This window comes from Rhinoderma darwinii, chromosome 5, assembly GCF_050947455.1.
Source record: "Rhinoderma darwinii isolate aRhiDar2 chromosome 5, aRhiDar2.hap1, whole genome shotgun sequence".
NCBI lineage: Eukaryota > Metazoa > Chordata > Amphibia > Anura > Rhinodermatidae > Rhinoderma > Rhinoderma darwinii.
The window spans coordinates 101,252,521-101,272,102 of NC_134691.1; the positions used below are offsets into that span (position 1 = coordinate 101,252,521).

The following is a 19,582-nucleotide window of genomic DNA, read 5'->3' on the forward strand; positions in this document are numbered from 1 at the left end:
ATGTATGCCCACATTTTGAAGCGAACTGTGATTTATATATCTTGACTGCTGGACAATTAATCCCCTTATTCCAAACACCAGGCCTGGCACTGAGTAGAAATGGCAGTGTTACATAATGTACTATAATAGGACAGAAAAAAATTTGACGTAAATGATGGCTTTCTTTGGGTAATCCAGCACATGATGACTATTGCAAGGGGTTGCCTAGTTTCATCAAAATATATTGTAATAATTGCATGATGAATTGTAATATATTAATGTATATTTAATGTATGTGACTTTCTAATATACTTTGTGTGTTCCAATTTCCCAGTATTCCCAATATCGCCGACTGCTGTCATTGAATGGAAACTACCAGAGTTAGATTCTCTATACAGACCTAGTTCTTTTTTAGAACAGCCATAGAGCGTTGCAATGTATCATAGTGCGCAATTCTTTGTGAATTTAATGTCTGTCCTTGAATGATACATTGTAACAGACTTACGCTGTGTGAATAGGACAAGGTCACGACAGGTTTGTAGCCTCTGAAGATCAGAGATCTTAAAATTGGTGAGTACTTGAAACACAAAGTATATGAAAAAGTTGCATAACTTCGGAATGATAACCTTAAAGTGTTTCATTTCCATACATGGGAACATTGAATCAAGTCTGGCATGTCTATTTTAAATAGTGCATTGAAACATATTGAATTTTGTTAAGTAGTTGAATTACAATCTTTCCAACCAAAATTAAACAGTTCCATTTAGCCAATTCTCTCGGATAAGAAACACTGGCCATGAAGTAAATATCTTCAAGCTGGTACCTGTAATCCAGCCTCAGATGCCCTTTTACTGTCCGGAAATAAACGTGTGCATTAAACCGTAACATGCCAATGAGCCAAGTCAGCACTTTTCTGAATGGGTGCCAGGCACTCACTGAGCACAGATTCAACACCAAATGGATTTCATCTCCTTTCATAACATTTCACATATTGACTTATTACCAACTCGTAGAACAAGGCAGCCTGTTATTTATTTTTACAGGCTTTCTGCATCACCCCACGTGCACTAGTAACTTGTTCAAGCAGGATCACAACACAGAGTGATTCTGACAAGTTTCTAAAAGTTTATGTTAGACAAAGATGGTTGTAATTAAGAATATAACAAACATAATTAAGTCTTTCTTTGGATGCATTTTAAAGAGCATCTGATGCTGTTTTATGAGTTAGACTCAAAAGTATCTTATAATGTAATCTTTTCAGAACATTCAATTATATGATGTCTCTTATATCTAATCTATTGTCCTGTTTTTGTTTTTTTAGGACATTCTAATTGAAAATGGGTGTAAGGATTTTGCCAATCTCTCAGTAAAGCCTCTTTTACACGGGCCAATGTTTGGGTGAAAAAGGACGCTCCTTCATTAGCTAATCGGATCTTATGTAGCCCTAAAAATGGTCACTTGTTGGCAGCATATCTCCCTGTGTAAATGTATGGGGACGATCGATCGCAGTAACGATCAATTTCCCCCATACTCTCGATCATTTCTCCGTTTGAAGCAAACGAGTGCCGATCGACAAGGTGTTAAAAGGGCGAACATCTGCCCGTGTAAAACCATCTTTAGTCTCTGAGGTGAAGTTTGCAGGCAGAGTTTCACTGTTTGTCAGCAGTGAATCTGAGGCCAATGTGATAGGCCAAGTAACTCTTAGGATATTCATTAAATGATGTATTTTGAGAGGGTTGGACAGGGACAAGAAATAAATATATTGATACACAGTCATCTTGATTTTACATTTTTGGTGACATTTTTATGTTTTTTTTCATGTGACTCTCACATAAAAAAATCATAGTTTGTTGTAGGGCCTTAGTGGCTGTTGTGGGTATTATGTGTGGCATAATAGGCATTGTGGCTACCATGAGCAACATTGTGCCTGTTGGGGGAAGGGGGCAGCTCATGGCTGTCATGGGGAGTATGTGGTGTAAAAGTGAGAAGCCAGAGATATCTGTGTGGCAAACCCTACAAAGGTGTGTCATAGTTTGAAGTAGCCTTCATGCCAGTGTGGGTCAGATGGAAAAGACAGGGAAAGCGAACCACTACAATCAGAGAAGTCATCAACTCTTTCAATGGATTTAATGTTTATTTATTCTCTCTCTGATTGTTCCTGATCAATACTGTATCCAGTGTATGGTGGTTATAAACATTATTTATTTTATTTAAATTAAAAATATATTATATTTAATGAATAATAATAATTATTATTATTATTATTATTATTATTATTATTTATATTTAGAAGTATGCAATATGTAATTTTGATGGAACATATTTTTATAGGATCGAGCTCAGGAAGGATATATGCGAATGGAAAAAATACGACCTGAACTCTTCTGCAAAGTTGACTTACTTCCCCATGGTATCGGTGCCCCACGGTGACCCAGGTGTTGTCAAAGTATAACAATACCTCTAGGGGGCCAAAATTTGCTCCAGGACCATAGGTTATTTATTTCCCTACACCGCAGAATTCATTAACATATATTCCCCACACAAAGGTCCTTCCAGTTCCTGTATAAGAAGAGATGTGCACAGACTATAATGCATGCATCCCTACATAGGTTACAGGTAGTTAAATCTGAATTATGCTCTTTATGCACATTAGATTGGTTAGCCAAATTATAAAATATGCTGAACACGCGACTACCAATGGTGGCATGGAGCCATGTATTGAGGTAGCCAATCTGATTTCTTGGTGCTCTGAGAATCTTTACCTGAATCTTTACCAACTAAAGAATTTAACAATCATTCACAGAACGCTTGTTCCCAATCATTGCCCTGTGTAAACAGGGCAACAATCAGCCGAAGAACGAGCAAACGCTCGTTCATTGGCTGATTGTATAGTTTATGCAGCAAAATATTATTGTTGTTGGGAGCACATCTCCTTGTGTAAATAGAGAGATGTGCTGCCGACATGATAGAAATGTATGGGGACGAGCGATCATAGTAACGAGCGTTTGTCCCCATACTAAATCCTTGTGAAAGGAGCAAACGAGCGCCGATCAACAAGCTGTCTCGTTGATCGCCGCTCGTTTACATGGCCGTGTAAGAGGACCCTTAGAATCATCTTTTAACCCCAGGGTAGTGATCCGTATTCAATAATATACTGACCTTTGGTAGTATAGTGGTTTGGATCTTTATCTGTATATGATATGAAATTACTATAGAAAATTGTGACCTCCGTGGAGAAAAGTGCAGGTGGTAAACTCACTTGCATTGAACATATGTACAAAACTAGATGTTGGCAGCGAATGAAAAAGACCATGCCAGGTCATTCAGGTTTTTCATGCTCCGTTCAGGGCAAAAGAGACCAGAACCGATAGATCAGTGTCCCTCGACTTAGTTTTCCTCAATTCCCTCAAATAGGTCATGTTTTAAAGATTTCCTTTAGAGACAACATCTGATGCACTGACAGTAATGAAATCCCCTGTTCAGTCTTAAAGGAAATCTGTCACCAGTTTTATGCTGCCCTATCATAACCATAAAGTAGTGCCAGAGACCCCGATTCCAATGCTGTATTACTCACTTGTCAGCGTTTAGTAGTTATTCTAAAAATCCCTTTCTCTCCAGCAGCTTCATTTATGAGATTTGGCTAGCCCCGCCCACCGGCCACTGATTGACAGTTTTCTCCCTAAACTGTGCATGGGGAGAAAGTTGCCAATCAGCAGCTCATGAATATTGAGGACTCCTGGGAGCGAGTACATCATTAAGAGGACTCCTGGCTCGCCTCGGCTCGTCCTGCTGGAAATAAACAGCGATATTATAATAATGACTGAATATTACAAAGTAAGTGATACACTACTGGAATCAGGGTCTTTGGCAATACTTTCTGCTGCACTCAGATATGGCAGCATAAAACTGGTGACAGATTCTCTTTAAATAAGCCCTGAATTTTTAACAAACGTTGCATAAATCAATAGTACAAGCAAATAAAAAAAACTTTATGATATATCTTATTAGAGAAAAATGCCTATTTCTACACTTATCATGCTCCCCACCCCCCTCTCATAACTAATTTGTTCACACAACATAATTTGGATGCTAACAGAAAACGACTCTAAAAATGCATCATTTTTTCATGTGTTTTTTGCTTCCCATTGAATTTAATGGAATACATGAGGCATAAAATGTTCAGAGAATAGACATGACACTTTTTTTATTACACGACGCGTAATTTTATTTTACACGTGTTAAAAAAGCTCCATATGCACTAACGACAAATATTCCCATGAAAGTGAATGGGAGGCTTAATCCAAGCATTTTTTTAATTCATATTTCGGCACGTAAAACACATCAAAATACACATCGAAAATACTGCACGTGAACAAGGGCTTAGACAAGACGGACTCTAAGCTCATCGAAGGATCAGGTTATAGCTGCCCATAGAAGTCTATGGGGAGTGGGGGAGGTGATGGAGCAGGGAGAGAGAAGATTCAGGCTGCTGGTAAGATGTATATCTCACCCCCAGTGCTGGATTTACAGCTACACCTCTCTTTGCTGCTGTGTTATCTCCTCCATGTTTATATATATATATAGATATGAGAGCAGGAATCTCCTTTTCTCTGTGTGATGTGTATGGCAAACATGATAGCAATTGGGCTCCACCCACTAGCTCGGAGAAAACTGCAAAGGGGAAAAGTGCTAAGAAAAATGCAGAATGCAAGTCTTATAATAGTCAGAGAGTTATTCCTCCTGTACACACATATAACAGCTTAGGCTAAGTTCACATCTCGTTTTTACTGCACGTCTGACATGCACTTTTTGACATAATAAAACAGTGTCAAAACATGTACCACAGCATGTACATTGATTTCTTTGGTCAGGACGGATGCCTTAATGGTGTAGTTTGGTCATACGTTTTGTGTGCTTTAGTCTTATCCTTTTTTTTCCATGTCCTGAAAAACGGAGTCTACTACGCTTTTCAGTACTTTTCCAAAACGTATACCACACGTATACGTTTTAATTTGTTTTGAAGTCAAGCACTTTTCCACAACGTATACCACACATATACAATTTATTTATTTGGAAGTCAATGGCGATGTATGGGCGCATACGTAATGTATGTTTATGTATGTTTGCATAGGTAAAACGTATACGTTTGTCAGCATATATGGGAAGTCTTGACTTTACAAAGTTTGATTTAGCTAAAGAACAAAAGAAAAAGTACATGTTTTTAGAAGTAAGAACGGACACAAACGTATAAAAATGTATACGACGTATACTACAAAAAAACATAAGTGTACGTTACAAATGCATACGTTTTTGTAACTTTAAAAATGTATACGTCGTCGTATACCACAAACGTGTGAACTTAGCCTTATTCTGAAGAGTCACCTGAAAAGTTACGTATGCTTTAAAGAAATCCTCAATATATGACCTGTTGGAGGCACTTGAGGACCAGAAATCAAGGCCATTATAGAGTGTACTACAGACAGCCCTCGTCATGTGCCAAATTATGGCATAGCTAATTTATAGAGGGGTCAACAGATTTTAGTGGTAGCTCTCTTATATTATTTTCCCAACAAGGAGGCCACTCATGAACAATAGTATCAGCATACTATACCTTTTGTGTATCTTACCAGTTAATCTAATGGGGAAAAAAGGGACTTCTACAGTTACTATAAATTTACTGGAAATTCTAAAGAAAATATGTGTATACTCCCAATGATGTTATTATTTCCAGTCGAAGGTGCTAAACATATAATACAATTGCAGATAAGCAGGTAAAAAGGAAGGGTATGCCGGCAGAGAAAGAAACGCTACACTCTGAGTCTATTAGGGGGAGAACAGTAATAAAACCTTGAAAAATTAAATACACTCATGCAGGAAAAGAGACAGATAAGGAGCAAATAAGGGTTAACAATGTCATGCTTCACTTAACTTCATCAGATACATGAGGCTGAAATGATGGCATCATAATGCTACAACATTCAATATTTTTATGTTATTTTATAGATCAAACAACATCAGTTTAAGATCAGGTCAAATATGGTAAGGTACGGTAGGATGAATATAATAAATATTTTATCTATGGACTTTATACAGGGAAGAAATTAAAAAGAATCTACCCTATTATGAACCTCCATGTAACATCAACAGTGCCCAAAAGTAAGGCCTCATGCACACGAACATGCTTTTGCGCCCGCAATTCCCCCGAAAATCCACCGGAGAATTGCGGCCCCATTCATTTCTATGGGGCCATGCACACAACCATAGTTTTTACGGTCCGTGCATGGCCCAGGAGCCCGCACCGCAGAAAGAACGGACATGTCTTATTACAGCCGTGTTCTGTGGTCCGGGCTCATTGAAAATAATGGCCGCGGCCATGTGCATGGCCCGCGATTTGCGGGCGGCTCGCGGCTGACAGTCCACTGCCGGCCGACCCGAAAATCTCGGCCGTGCACATGGCTACGGTCGTGTGCATGAGGCCTAAAAGTGAAGTGCAAACCACATCACAGTGTCAGACACAATGCCATCTAAAAGTGTGAGCCGCGGTGTCCCCCATAACATTGTCAGCCACAGAGATTTCATAACATTACTCGATAGTGCCACATCACAGTAACACCCAGTAGAAAAGTTGCAAAAGGGCCAAAAAGTCACAATTTGCATTGCAAATTGCGACTTTTAGCCTTTTTACATTGCCCTCGCCAACTTTGCAAAAAGGGTGCACGGCTTTGCCAAAGCAGGCAGAGTCACAGCAGCCGCCAAATGTATTAGAATTTACGCCTGAAAACTGGTGTAACTTTTACTGGAAATCTACGCCAGATCTTAGCTGGCATCCATTTCACATTGTAGGGCATAGCAAGGAAGGGGCAATGCTGAGCCCCATACCTTGCCGCCCCCGATCCAAGCTACCCTCTTTAACCCTCTCCATTCTTTCAGACAATGAAAAAATAAATGATGCTCACCTCATTGTTTCTTTTCTCCCCTCAGTATGCTGTGTCTCATACAAGGTCCTAAAGTCGGGCAGCCTCAGGACGTTGTATGTGAAACAGCACTGATGACGTTGAGGGCTGCATCGCATTTAAAGCCCTCACACTGCTTATATGAGCCACGCGTCATGATGAGGAAGCCTGAGTGGACCCGGAGTGGTGAGGTGAGAATACTTTTTTATTTTATGTGGGGTGAGGCTGGATGGGGCATGGGAACGCCACATGGCCAGCAGCAAGATGAGATAGATTTATGCGTGCGTTTCGTAATAAATTTGTCGCACCTTACAACAGCACCACAGATATCTAAGACTGGCATATGAAATGCGAGTCTTAGTAAATCTGCCCCAAAGTTCTAGGAAAATGTTTCTTACCTTGGTAATAAATTCTGTAGACGCGCCAAATTCAAAGAGTAATTTCACAATCTCATTGTAACCTTGCTGGGCAGCAAAGAACAAAGCAGTAGCACCAGACTGCAAGACAATAACAAGAAATTATAGATAATACCAAAGAGCACATTACATTGTAGCAGCAATCAGACTTATTACAGAGTCCTCCCATATGGGCTCACAATTTTTCGTCTTTATTTTGCTTATCTCAATAATACATTGCAATCGGGTACATAAAAACAAGAACACAGCCATGTAATATTTATAGGCAATCATTGGTAGTAGAATAGATATTAACTGAAGCGCTCAGTGACTTTAAAAGTGACACTAAAAAGGAGATTTTTGAAGCAGCACTAGTCCCGAGTATGGTGCGGTGCACGCTGTCAAGCCAGGCAAACCCACTCCAGCACGATGTATATCCAAAGAAGTAGTAGGACAACAGCACACGTCTTCAAATCAGCAAAGTGGTTTTATTGTCAAGACATCCACAAACGACAAGCAACGTTTCGACCCATAGTGAGTGAAGGGTCTTGACTTTGCTGATTTGAAGACGTGTGCTGTTGTCCTACTACTTCTTTAAAAGTGACACTGTCATAGAATGCCACATTTGCCACAACGGGAATGTATACGGCGCTGCTACTCAATAATGATGCATAGGTATATTGCGATGTTTATTATATATAAAGGCTACGCGTTTCAATGCCGCACCGGCATCTTCCTCAGGCCATATAAAAACTTTATATATGGCCTGAGGAAGATGCCCGTGCGGCATTGAAACGCGTAGCCTTTATATATATAATAAACATCACAATATACCTATGCATCATTATTGAGTAGCAGCGCCGTATACATTCCCATTTTTTACTAATACTTGTTCAATTTGCACGGAGGCCAATTGGCGTAACCGTTTGGGATTTCGGCAGCAGCACTATCTGCTATTTACTTGTCTTACGTGATTGATCTACCTTCCTGTGGTAAGCATCCATTCGTCATTTATTTGAATGTCATTCTGGGCTTACTCACGCTATGTGGCGCCGTGTGTGTTTCTTGCATTTATTTACATTTGCCACAAGTCAGTTTGTGACATTTTTTACGTGCTACCCCAGTCAACTATAAACGCTATTATTGTACAGTGGAATCGTCTAGGGGTAACAACAATTCAGCCAAACAGTGGTAGACCACGAAATCTCACAGAGCAGGGCTGCCAAGTGCTGAAATGCATGGTGCATAACAGTCGTCTATGTTCCCATCACGTTTGTGATATATGTTTAGCGTGTACGCACAGAAAGCTTTCAGTGTACATGCTAAATGTGTCAATAGGGTTACATTAGCCTAATTAAGGCCAAAAAATTGTCCTTCTGTCCTCCGTCAAGCCGGTATATGATAGTAAAGTATACTGCAAAAAAAGGTATGGTATGGCATAGAGTAGTAGACTATGCTATACATACAACAGAATCTTGTGAAAAAACGTATGCCGCCCTTTTATGAATGATCCACTGTATGACATCTGTCACAGGCAGCCTTTTTAAAATATGCTTTATGAGTTTTTCATGTTGTAAAAGTTAAACGTATGCCATAATAGCCTATAAGTGATGGATGCTTCATGAAAAGCTCATGACATAAACGTTAAACTAATCCAATGATAGTCTATTGGTGACGAATGCCACTGTTAGCCTCCGTTTAACTGAGCTTTTTCTGGCATATAGCCTAAATGAATGGAAAAAACCTGATGTGAACGGCTCCTAAGATCACCACGCGCAAAGCCAAGCGTCAGCTGGAGTAGTGTAAAGCACGTCGCCACTGGATTCGGGTGCAGTAGAAACGTGTTGTCTGGAGTGATGAATCACATTTTATTCTCTGGAAGCTGGACAAACGGATCTGGGTTTGGCAGTAGCCATGAGAATGCTATGTATCTAAAGGCATAGTGCCTACTGTAAAATTTGGTGGATAGTGGTCTGTAGCTACTTTTCACTGGTTGGTCTAGGCCTCTTATTTCCAGTGAAGAGTAATGTGAATGTTACAGAATGCAAAGACAGTTTAGACAATTGTATGCTTCAAGTTTTGTGGGAACAGTTTGGGGAAGGCCCTTTTCTGTTCCAGCATGACTGTCCCCCCACTGCACAAAGCAAGGTCCACCATGGCATGGTGTGACAAGTCTGGGAAACTCGAGTGGCTCGCACAGAGCCCTGACCTCAACCCCATCAAACACCTTTAAGATAAATTTAAACATTGATTGCGAGCCAGGCCCTCTGGTCCAACATCAGTGTCTGACTTCACAAATGCTCTTTTGGCATAATAGGCACAAATTCTCACAGGCACACTCCAAAATCCTGTGGAAAACCTTCCCAGAAGAGGGAAAGCTGTTAAAGCCGCAAAAGAGGGCCAACTCCATATTAACTTCCATGGTTTTAGAATGTGATATCCAACAAGCTCAAATAGTTGTGATGGTCAGGTATCCACATATATTTGACCATATAGGATACATATATATATATATATATACAGTGGAGGAAATAAGTATTTGATCCCTTGCTGATTTTTTAAGTTTGCCCACTGTCAAAGTCATGAACAGTCTAGAATTTTTAGGCTAGGTTAATTTTACCATTGAGAGATAGATTATATTAAAAAAAAATACGAAAATCACATTGTCCACAGACTCAATTAATCAGTCTGACTCTAACCTCTACAACATGGGCAAGACCAAAGAGCTTTCTAAGGATGTCAGGGACACGATCATAGACCTGCACAAGGCTGGAATGGGCTACAAAACCATAAGTAAGACGCTGGGTGAGAAGGAGACAACTGTTGGTGCAATAGTAAGAAAATGGAAGACATACAAAATGACTGTCAACCGACATCGATCTGGGGCTCCATGCAAAATCTCACCTCGTGGGGTATCCTTGATCCTGAGGAAGGTGAGAGCTCAGCCGAAAACTACACGGGGGGAACTTGTTAATGATCTCAAGGCAGCTGGGACCACAGTCACCAAGAAAACCATTGGTAACAAATTACGCCATAATGGATTAAAATCCTGCAGTGCCCGCAAGGTCCCCCTGCTCAAGAAGGCACATGTAGAGGCCCGTCTGAAGTTTGCAAATGAACATCTGGATGATTCTGAGAGTGATTGGGAGAAGGTGCTGTGGTCAGATGCGACTAAAATTGAGCTCTTTGGCATTAACTCAACTCGCCGTGTTTGGAGGAAGAGAAATGCTGCCTATGACCCAAAGAACACCGTCTCCACTGTCAAGCATGGAGGTGGAAACATTATGTTTTGGGGGTGTTTCTCTGCTAAGGGCACAGGACTACTTCACCGCATCAATGGGAGAATGGATGGAGCCATGTACTGTCAAATCCTGGGTGACAACCTCCTTCCCTCCACCAGGACATTAACTAATGGCTCGTGGCTGGGTCTTCCAGCACGACAATGACCCGAAACATACAGCCAAGGCAACAAAGGAGTGGCTCAAAAAGAAGCACATTAAGGTCATGGAGTGGCCTAGCCAGTCCCCAGACCTTAATCCCATCGAAAACTTATGGAGGGAGCTGAAGATCCGAGTTGCCAAGCGACAGCCTCGAAATCTTAATGACTTACAGATGATCTGCAAAGAGTAGCGGGCCAAAATTCCATCTAACATGTGTGCAAACCTCATCATCAACTACTAAAAACGTCTGACTGCTGTGCGTGCCAACAAGGGTTTTGCCACCAAGTATTAAGTCTTGTTTGCCAAAGGGATCAAATACTTATTTCTCTGTGCACAATGCAAATAAATATATATAATTTTGACAATGTGATTTTTTTTTTTTTTTTTATATAATCTATCTCTCACTGGTAAAATTAACCTAGCCTAAAAATTCTAGAATGTTCATGTCTTTGACAGTGGGCAAACTTACAAAATCAGCAAGGGATCAAATACTTATTTCCTTCACTGTATATGGAAAAATAGAGCAAAGAAGCAGCACTCAATAGCAAAAAATGAAATTTATTCACCCAACACAGCAATGTTTCACTTCCTCCATGGAAGCACTTTCAAGCGCTTATATATTTTTCCATATACTACATTGGGAGAGCGTCACTCCCTGTTATTTGAAGCATAGCACCAGCCGCATTTGGTTTTCTGCACAGTGCTGCTCCTATTGTATGTTTGATCTTACATATATATATATATATATATATATATATATATATATATATATATACAGTCCAGAGTAGATGAACACAGCACTCCAATGCTATAACAAATCAGGCCATGTGCACGTTACCTGGGGGTGAATCAATTCCCCAAAATCCAATAGAGAAAAATATAGAGCGCAGAAACGGCACCAGGACTTCAAGGTAGATGAAAGCAAAAGTGGATTTATTTCACCTCAACACAGCAACGTTTCGGTTCAACAGGAACCTTTCTCAAGCCTTTCTCAAGGCTTGAGAAAGGTTCCTGTTGAACCGAAACGTTGCTGTGTTGAGGTGAAATAAATCCACTTTTGCTTTCATCTACCTTGAAGTCCTGGTGCCGTTTCTGCGCTCTATATTTTTCTATATATATATATATATATATATATATATATATATATATATATACATGCACACAGTATAAGCTTCTGAGAATAGTATATACATACATCTCTCTGGAGATTGATGTCTGCTCCTTGTAGTACCAGCTCTCGTGCACATTGTATATGTCCTGCATATGTTGCCACCATCAAAGCTGTAGCCCCAGTCTGTGAATGCAGGGTACAAAAACACCACAAAAAAGAATATATTAATTCACTAGAAAGGGCAAGTGCTGTCATAATATTAACTTCTTATAGAATGAGTTTTATTTTTTTGGACTGGAAGAACTTTGTGGGTCAAGTTATTCCTCACTTAAAGAGGCTCTGTCACCAGATTATAAGTGCCCTATCACATACGTAATGTGATTGGCGCTGTACGCTGTAATGTATATAACAGCAGTGTTTTTTATTTTGAGAAACAATCATTTTTGAGCAAGTTATGAGCAATTAAAGGTTTATGCTAACTAGTTTCTTAACAGACAAGGGGGGGTCTGTATGGAGTTATCTACTGGGAGGGGCTGTATGGCGTTATCCCCTGGGAGGGCTCTATGGCGTTATCTACAGGGGGCTGTATGGCGTTATCTACAGGGTGCTGTATGGCGTTATCTACAGGGTGCTGTATGGCGCTATCTACAGGGGTCTGTATGGTGCTACCTACAGGAAGGGGGCTGTATGGCGTTATCTATAGGGGGCAGTATGGCATTATCTACAGGGGAGCTGTATGGCGTTATCTACAGGGGGCTGTACGGCACCATCTACAGGGGGCTGTATGGCGCTATCTACAGGGGGTGTATGGCGCTATCTACAGGGGCTGTATGGCGCTATCTACAGGGAGGCTGTATGGCAGAATCTACAGGGAGGCACTATTGACAAGGGGGGGTAGCCCTGTCAATAGTTTGCTATAGGGCCCAGTATTTCCTAGTTACGCCCTTTGTTGTCCATATGTGCTTTAAGCTTGGAAGCCCCCTCTATAACCTAGAGCTATGAGCCACAGTGGAGAACCACTCTAAGAGCAAATTATTTTCAGGTGGACTTAAATAGAAGGGGGAAATGTCTGTCTGTTTTCACCCGGCTACATTATCCGCAGTGGCTCCAATATGACAGAGTCTGTGTCTGTGCTGAGATAACCCTGTTAATAGGTAAAAAATTGAGATAGGTCCTGTTCATATTTGCATTGATGAAGTCTGTCGTTGTTTTCTTTGAGCATCTGTCAAGCTTTCTAGACATTATTAACCCCTTAATGACAGCTGATAAGCCTTTTCACGGCAGTCACTAGTGGGCTTTATTCTGATGCAATAGCCTTTTCACGGCGCTGCATCAGGATAAATAAACAGAGCAGGGAGCCGTTAAATCTCCCTGCTCTCAGCTGCCAGAGGTAGCTGAGAGCTGGGGGCGTCCCTGTTCGAACGGGTGAGATCAATATTAGTATCGATCTCACCTGTTTAACCCCTCAGATGTGGCGTTCAATAGCGTGCACCGCATCTGTGTGGTTTTGGAGAGAGGGAGGGAGATCCCTCTCATCCCACTGACACCCGGTAATAAGATCGCCGAGTATCTGTGTCTCCGATGGCAGCCGGGGCCTAATAAAGGCCCCCAGGTCTGCCTGTAGTGATTGCCTGCTAGGTTATGCCGGAGGCATGGCCTAGCAGATGCCTGTCCGTTTTAAACGGACAAAAAGTAATACATTGCAATACAAAAGTATTGCAGTGTATTATAAATGTGATCGGAGGATCGCATATTAAAGTCCCCTAGTGGGACTAGTAAAAAAGTTTAAAAAAAGTTTAAGTTAATAAAAAAATATGTGAAAAAAAAAATGAAAAACCCACATTTCCCCTTACAAAATGCTTTACTATTAAAAAACAAAAGAAAGCAAGAAAGTTACACATATTTGGTATCGCCGTGTTCGTAATGACCCGAACTATAAAACTATTACATTATTTAACCCGCACAGTGAACGCCGTAAAAAATAAAATAAAAAACAATGGAAAAATTGCTGTTTTCTGTGAATCCTGACTTTAAAGAAATGTGATAAAATGTGATCAAAAAGTCGCATCTACTCTAAAATGGTGCTATTAAAAAATACACTTGTCCCGCAAAAAACAAGACCTTATGCAGCTATGTTGACGCAAAAATAAAAAAGTTATAGCTCTTCGAATGTGACGATGGAAAAACTATAATAATTTCTTGGTCATTGGGTCCCAGAATGCAAGCAGGGGGAAGGGGTTAAATCAGGTAAATAATAACATCTGGTGTACTGCTATTCTTATCTTGGCTCAATATCCTAAAACAAAATGTAATTAAACTTGAAATAAAAAAATTCTTCCTAAGGGCTCATTCAGACGAGCGTGTAACTCATCCGTGTGACAGCTGTTAAAACAACGGCCGTCACACGGACACATTTATTTAAATGGTGCCGTTTACACGGCCGTTGTTTCAATGGAGCGTGTGAAGGGTATGTGGAAAAATAGGACATGTCCTATTTTCTTGTGTTTTCCCTCATCCCCCCATAGACTGTAGTCTATGATGGATCCGTGATAATGCATCCCGGACGGCTGCACCTCGGTTGTGAAAAACGTCCATTTTTCACGTCCGAGGTTGCACACGCTCGTCTGAATGTAACCTTATAGTTTAGCACTGAGGGAGAATTTGAGGGGCACTGCGATTCACCAGTGGGATTCATGGGTACACTCTTTCAGGGCCTAAATACGTAAAAGAGAGAAACTGGGCAAGTATATAATTCCTTTCTAAATGCATATAATTATAAAACCAAAAACAAGTATTAAACATAAAATAAATTTGGAGTTGACCAGAAAATTAGCAGGAGCAGTGTATAGTAATATAGTTTCTGGAGTGTGAACCCGTATACAGAATAAGCAGATCAGCTTCCATTAACAGCAAAAACAAATTATCACCTCTTTGGATAATGTGAGTAGAACATTAAATTATATTGCTCATGCTTAGTCTCTTCCTGTGAAATACCCCCAAGGGCAGTACATTTATTATCACCTGTACTTTGATCTGCTGCTCAGAGAGATTGTTCCGCAGATACTAAACTGAGTCTGCTGAAAGGGAACAAGACAGCTAGAAAGCTCGCTCACATATAGCGTGAGATGATAACAAGAAAACGTGAGATTGGACGGGTGGAGAAAGTTTCCATAGCAGAGAATTTTTATGACTCATGCAAAACATGTTTTAAGCCAGAACTTTTCTTTCTCCCTTTGAATAGGTGTTTGTAAGAGCATGCCAGCGATCTGCAATCCTGCACGATACTCATTTTACTGGGAAACATATGAGATTGAAGTAGTATAAGAAAATTATTTTATGATAGGATCATAATTTAATATAACTATACTATAAATGTAAAGTGCATCTAGATTTTCTGTATATCATAAAAGTCTGATGTTTACAATAAAATCTTTTTGATCTTTTCTCTATATTATTATAACGAGTGACCGATGGTTTCCATAAAAGGTGAGGGTACGTTTTTAAATACTGTAGAAATCTCATTTAATAACGAAATGCTATAACCCATGCAGATATATAAATGGGACAACAGTGGCACGATGCAGACTTATTAAAGAAATATGTTCCAGAATTATTATTTCATAGGAAATACAAGTATTTACTAAAATCAACCTGTCAGGAGACATGACAGGTCCTCTTTATGGAGCATCTAACAGGATTGAAAATGTAATGAGTTCTGTTCTGGAATGTTCTGGACACCGAATAAAATATTCTACGTGAAGGTATTAAATCATTTGTGCCGACCTTCCTTTAGTTGTTTCTTTTATTTGGTTACTAGATGGCACTTTGCATTACTTAACACATAAACCACAAATCCATTACAACATCCTAGAGCCTTGTTTAAACCATTGAATAATATTGACGCTGGAAGAATAATAACAGGCCTGTTGTCTGGCCACTGTGCCATTCTGATGATGAAGATAGTGATCTGGAATTCTTGGCATACACAAGTGAAGGGCATACACTGTCTCTGCAGTCCACATCGATGCGGCCACTGTTCAACAACAGCTGGAGTAATGCCAGGTTTCCTTTACGAGCAGCCCAGAAAGCAGCATTGGCAAGAGGTGTTTCCTTCTGTGTAAAATAATAGCTCCATATTACTTTCATGGCATCCTGATTTAAAAGGCAAACGAAAACACATCACTGAAGGGATTAACACAACAATGGAGAATATATTTGGCATACAATGGGTGGTATTTGGGAAAAGTCCATGTAAAGTTCATTACCTATTAAGTGAGGTATTCAGCAGTATAAAGTAAACTTTGCTAAACTTACTGGAAGGTGAAATGTTCTTACAAGTTTTTTTAGATAACAGATCTCAACAGGTCTAGCTGTACTTTATAGGGACCAGAAAGGCTTCACACATTCCGTAAAAACCATCGAAAAGATTTGCGTGACTGGGAAAGCATCATTAAATGTTAAAATCAATGAATGTGCTAAAACATGACAATTGTTTACCCATGAAAATTAACATTGAGTACACTACACTGTACTTTCTATATGTTAAAGTAATGGGAACAATGTGCTATATCACAGTCATTACAGGATATCAGTCAACAGGAGATATACATAGACGGTATGTTGCAATTCCAACAACCCACCCCTGATTGAGCCCAAGACATCTTACATGATACCTTTTAGGCCATGTATTAGGAAAACGAGTATATTAAATATTTTTTTAAACTATATACTATATCCTCTAATATGTGATACTGTCACAATGATTTTGTAGGGAATGGTGTGATGGTTTTAATGTGATTGGGTTCTGTGGGCTTGTGCCTGTGTTATTCAAAAATGCCCTGAATATCTTAAACCATTTCTGTATTGTAGCTCAGTTATACAAAATGAATATGTCTAATATTCTAAACCTTAAAGAGGCTCTGTCACCAGATTTTGCAACCCCTATCTGCTATTGCAGCAGATCGGCGCTGCAATGTAGATTACAGTAACGTTTTTATTTTTAAAACACGAGCATTTTTGGCCAAGTTATGACCATTTTTGTATTTATGCAAATGAGGCTTGCAAAAGTCCAAGTGGGCGTGTTTAAAGTAAAAGTCCAAGTGGGCGTGTATTATGTGTGTTACATCTGGGCGTTTTTACTTCTTTTACTAGCTGGGCGTTTTGACGAGAAGTATCATCCACTTCTCTTCAGAACGCCCAGCTTCTGGCAGTGCAGACACAGCCGTGTTCTCGAGAGATCACGCTGTGTCGTCACTCACAGGTCCTGCATCGTGTCGGACGAGCGAGGACACATCGGCACCAGAGGCTACAGTTGTTTCTGCAGCAGCATCAGCGTTTGCAGGTAAGTCGATGTAGCTACTTACCTGCAAACGCTGATGCTGCTGCAGAATCAACTGTAGCCTCTGGTGCCGACACTATGCAGGACCTGGGGCAGGAAGTGAATGACGTCACAGCGTGATCTCTCGAGAACACGGCTGTGTCTGCACTGCCAGAAGCTGGGCGTTCTGAAGAGAAGTGGATGATACTTCTCGTCAGAACGCCCAGCTAGTAAAAGTAGTAAAAACGCCCCGATGTACGCACATAATACACGCCCACTTGGACTTTTACTTTAAACACGCCCACTTGGACTTTTGCAAGCCTCATTTGCATAAATACAAAAATGGTCATAACTTGGCCAAAAATGCTCGTTTTTTAAAAATAAAAACGTTACTGTAATCTACATTGCAGCGCCGATCTGCTGCAATAGCAGATAGGGGTTGCAAAATCTGGTGACAGAGCCTCTTTAAGGCTACATGCACACGTTTCGTATTTTGCTGTGGAAAATACGCACCAAAACCGCATCAATACGCAGGAAATACTCAGGTAAAAACCGCACCTAATCGTGTGTTTTTCAATGCTATTTCATGCTGCGGGTTTTGGTGCGGGTTTTGGTGCGGTTTTCCTCAGCACTAGGCATATACAATTCGCAAGCGGAAACGCAAGATAAAATCACATGCTGCGGATTTTAAAATCTGCACCGCAGGTCAATTTATGTGCAGAAAAATACTGCAGCGTGTACATGAGATTTTCTGGAATCTCATTGACTATGCTGGTACTGTATTACGCTGCGGTTTTGCCACACGCAATGTGTGCACCCTAAAAGGGTTTTCTAGCCACTAAAAATTGATGGCCTTTCCTCAGGATAGGCCATCAATAGCTGATGGGTCGGGGTCCGACTTTTGGGAGCCCCGCCGATCAACTGTTTTGAAGGGGCCGCAGCGCTCGTACGAGCGCCGCTTCCCCTTCATTTCTTCTTGCTCACTGTGAGTCGTCGACACGCATTTAGCTGCGATTCACAGGTATTGCAGCCTTTTCTCCCATGGAAGTGAATATAGTGGAGTAGTGAAGTGAAGTCATCATTACACTGTCACCAAGTGTAGTTGGGACCATGAACTGTAGTGGGGTATTCACTAGCACCTCACTAGAACTAGAAGGAGCTGAGTGAACCAAGCAAGGTGACTGGTGCAAACCACAGAGGATTCGCCACTGTTGTATCTGTAGGCTGGACTATGGAGTTCTCAGTTAGCTTGCACAGCCTGACACTGGTGCCACTTTATGGTTGAGGTTCCCCTCAGGTGCACATATGATTATATATTAAGTCTAATAAAATAAGAAGATGAACACTTAATTTACTGTGTCCCATAGACCACATAGTTGTATGAAAACCCTGTTGTGTGTAATATTTAGTTGTCTCACAATTAAAACCTTAATATGTTAATATGCCCTAATCGGGCATATGGATGTCATAGAAGTAGGTATCCGGTTCAGGACTCCCCTCTCTGAGCCAGAGTGGAGAAACAGAAGCCCTTGCAGATTTGAGACGTTCAATTATTACATGGTTGGCAATTCAGTGGAATGGCTCCAAAAAATACCACATTCCCCCTGCAGCGGCAGCGACTTTTAATTTCAGCCAAGACATCCACTTTAAAAGTTAGTCTATTCTGCTATAAACAGCAGATATGTGCATTACCCATCTATAATGGGGCAGATTTGCTATTGGTATTGCACCCTAATTTTTGCATAAATTGCTCCTTCTTTTTAGCGGAAAAATTATTTTAGACAAATTTATTAATGAAATACGCCAGAAAACTCAGATATGTCCAACAAGGTTGTGTGGCTTAGCGTGCGTTAAGATGCACCACATAGCACAAAAATTTAGACAAAAAAAGTAGCCTACAATAAGCCAACAAAGAGGTGGTATAAACTTAGACAGAAGTGTATGAGAGTGCGCCAAATTTATCATGCAGCATGAGCCACTGTTATAAATTTGGTGCATCTAGTCTAATTCTATGCGGTCTGAATTTAACACAGTTTTGGTAAATCTGCCCCAATGTGTTCCTTTACCTTTATAATTTTCCATTTGCACCAGAGCTCATAGATGAACTCTGTTCACTGTACTCCATATTCTGAAGCAGTTCTATCAGAGAAACACAAAAATTGTGTAGTGATGGCGGCACCTGATTGGGCAGGGTACACAACCAATCAGGAACATGTTACCTTCACTTTTTATCTTCCCTAAAGCTGGCTACAGACATGAGATAAATGTCTCCAAAAAATAGACGATTTCTAAGGGGGGACACCTGCCCACCAACACCAAAAGAAATGCAGCTACTTTTATTGTCTACTATAATGATAGTGAAAATGCTAGTGAAAAAAAACAAACCT

General features: G+C 40.4%; 1 protein-coding gene across 1 annotated transcript in view; it reads right to left on the bottom strand.

Moving 5' to 3' along the window:
• The window catches only part of ANKRD29 (ankyrin repeat domain 29), a 49,218-nt gene extending 33,194 nt beyond the window's left edge, over positions 1-16,024 (bottom strand). The window contains exons 1-3 of the mRNA XM_075828129.1: positions 15,881-16,024; positions 11,963-12,061; positions 7,331-7,429 (exon numbers count right to left, since the gene is read on the bottom strand). Coding sequence (XP_075684244.1) covers positions 7,331-7,429; positions 11,963-12,061; positions 15,881-16,024 — 342 coding nt within the window. The remainder of the gene's footprint in view (positions 1-7,330; positions 7,430-11,962; positions 12,062-15,880) is intronic.
• Between the last annotated feature and the right edge of the window lie 3,558 nt (positions 16,025-19,582).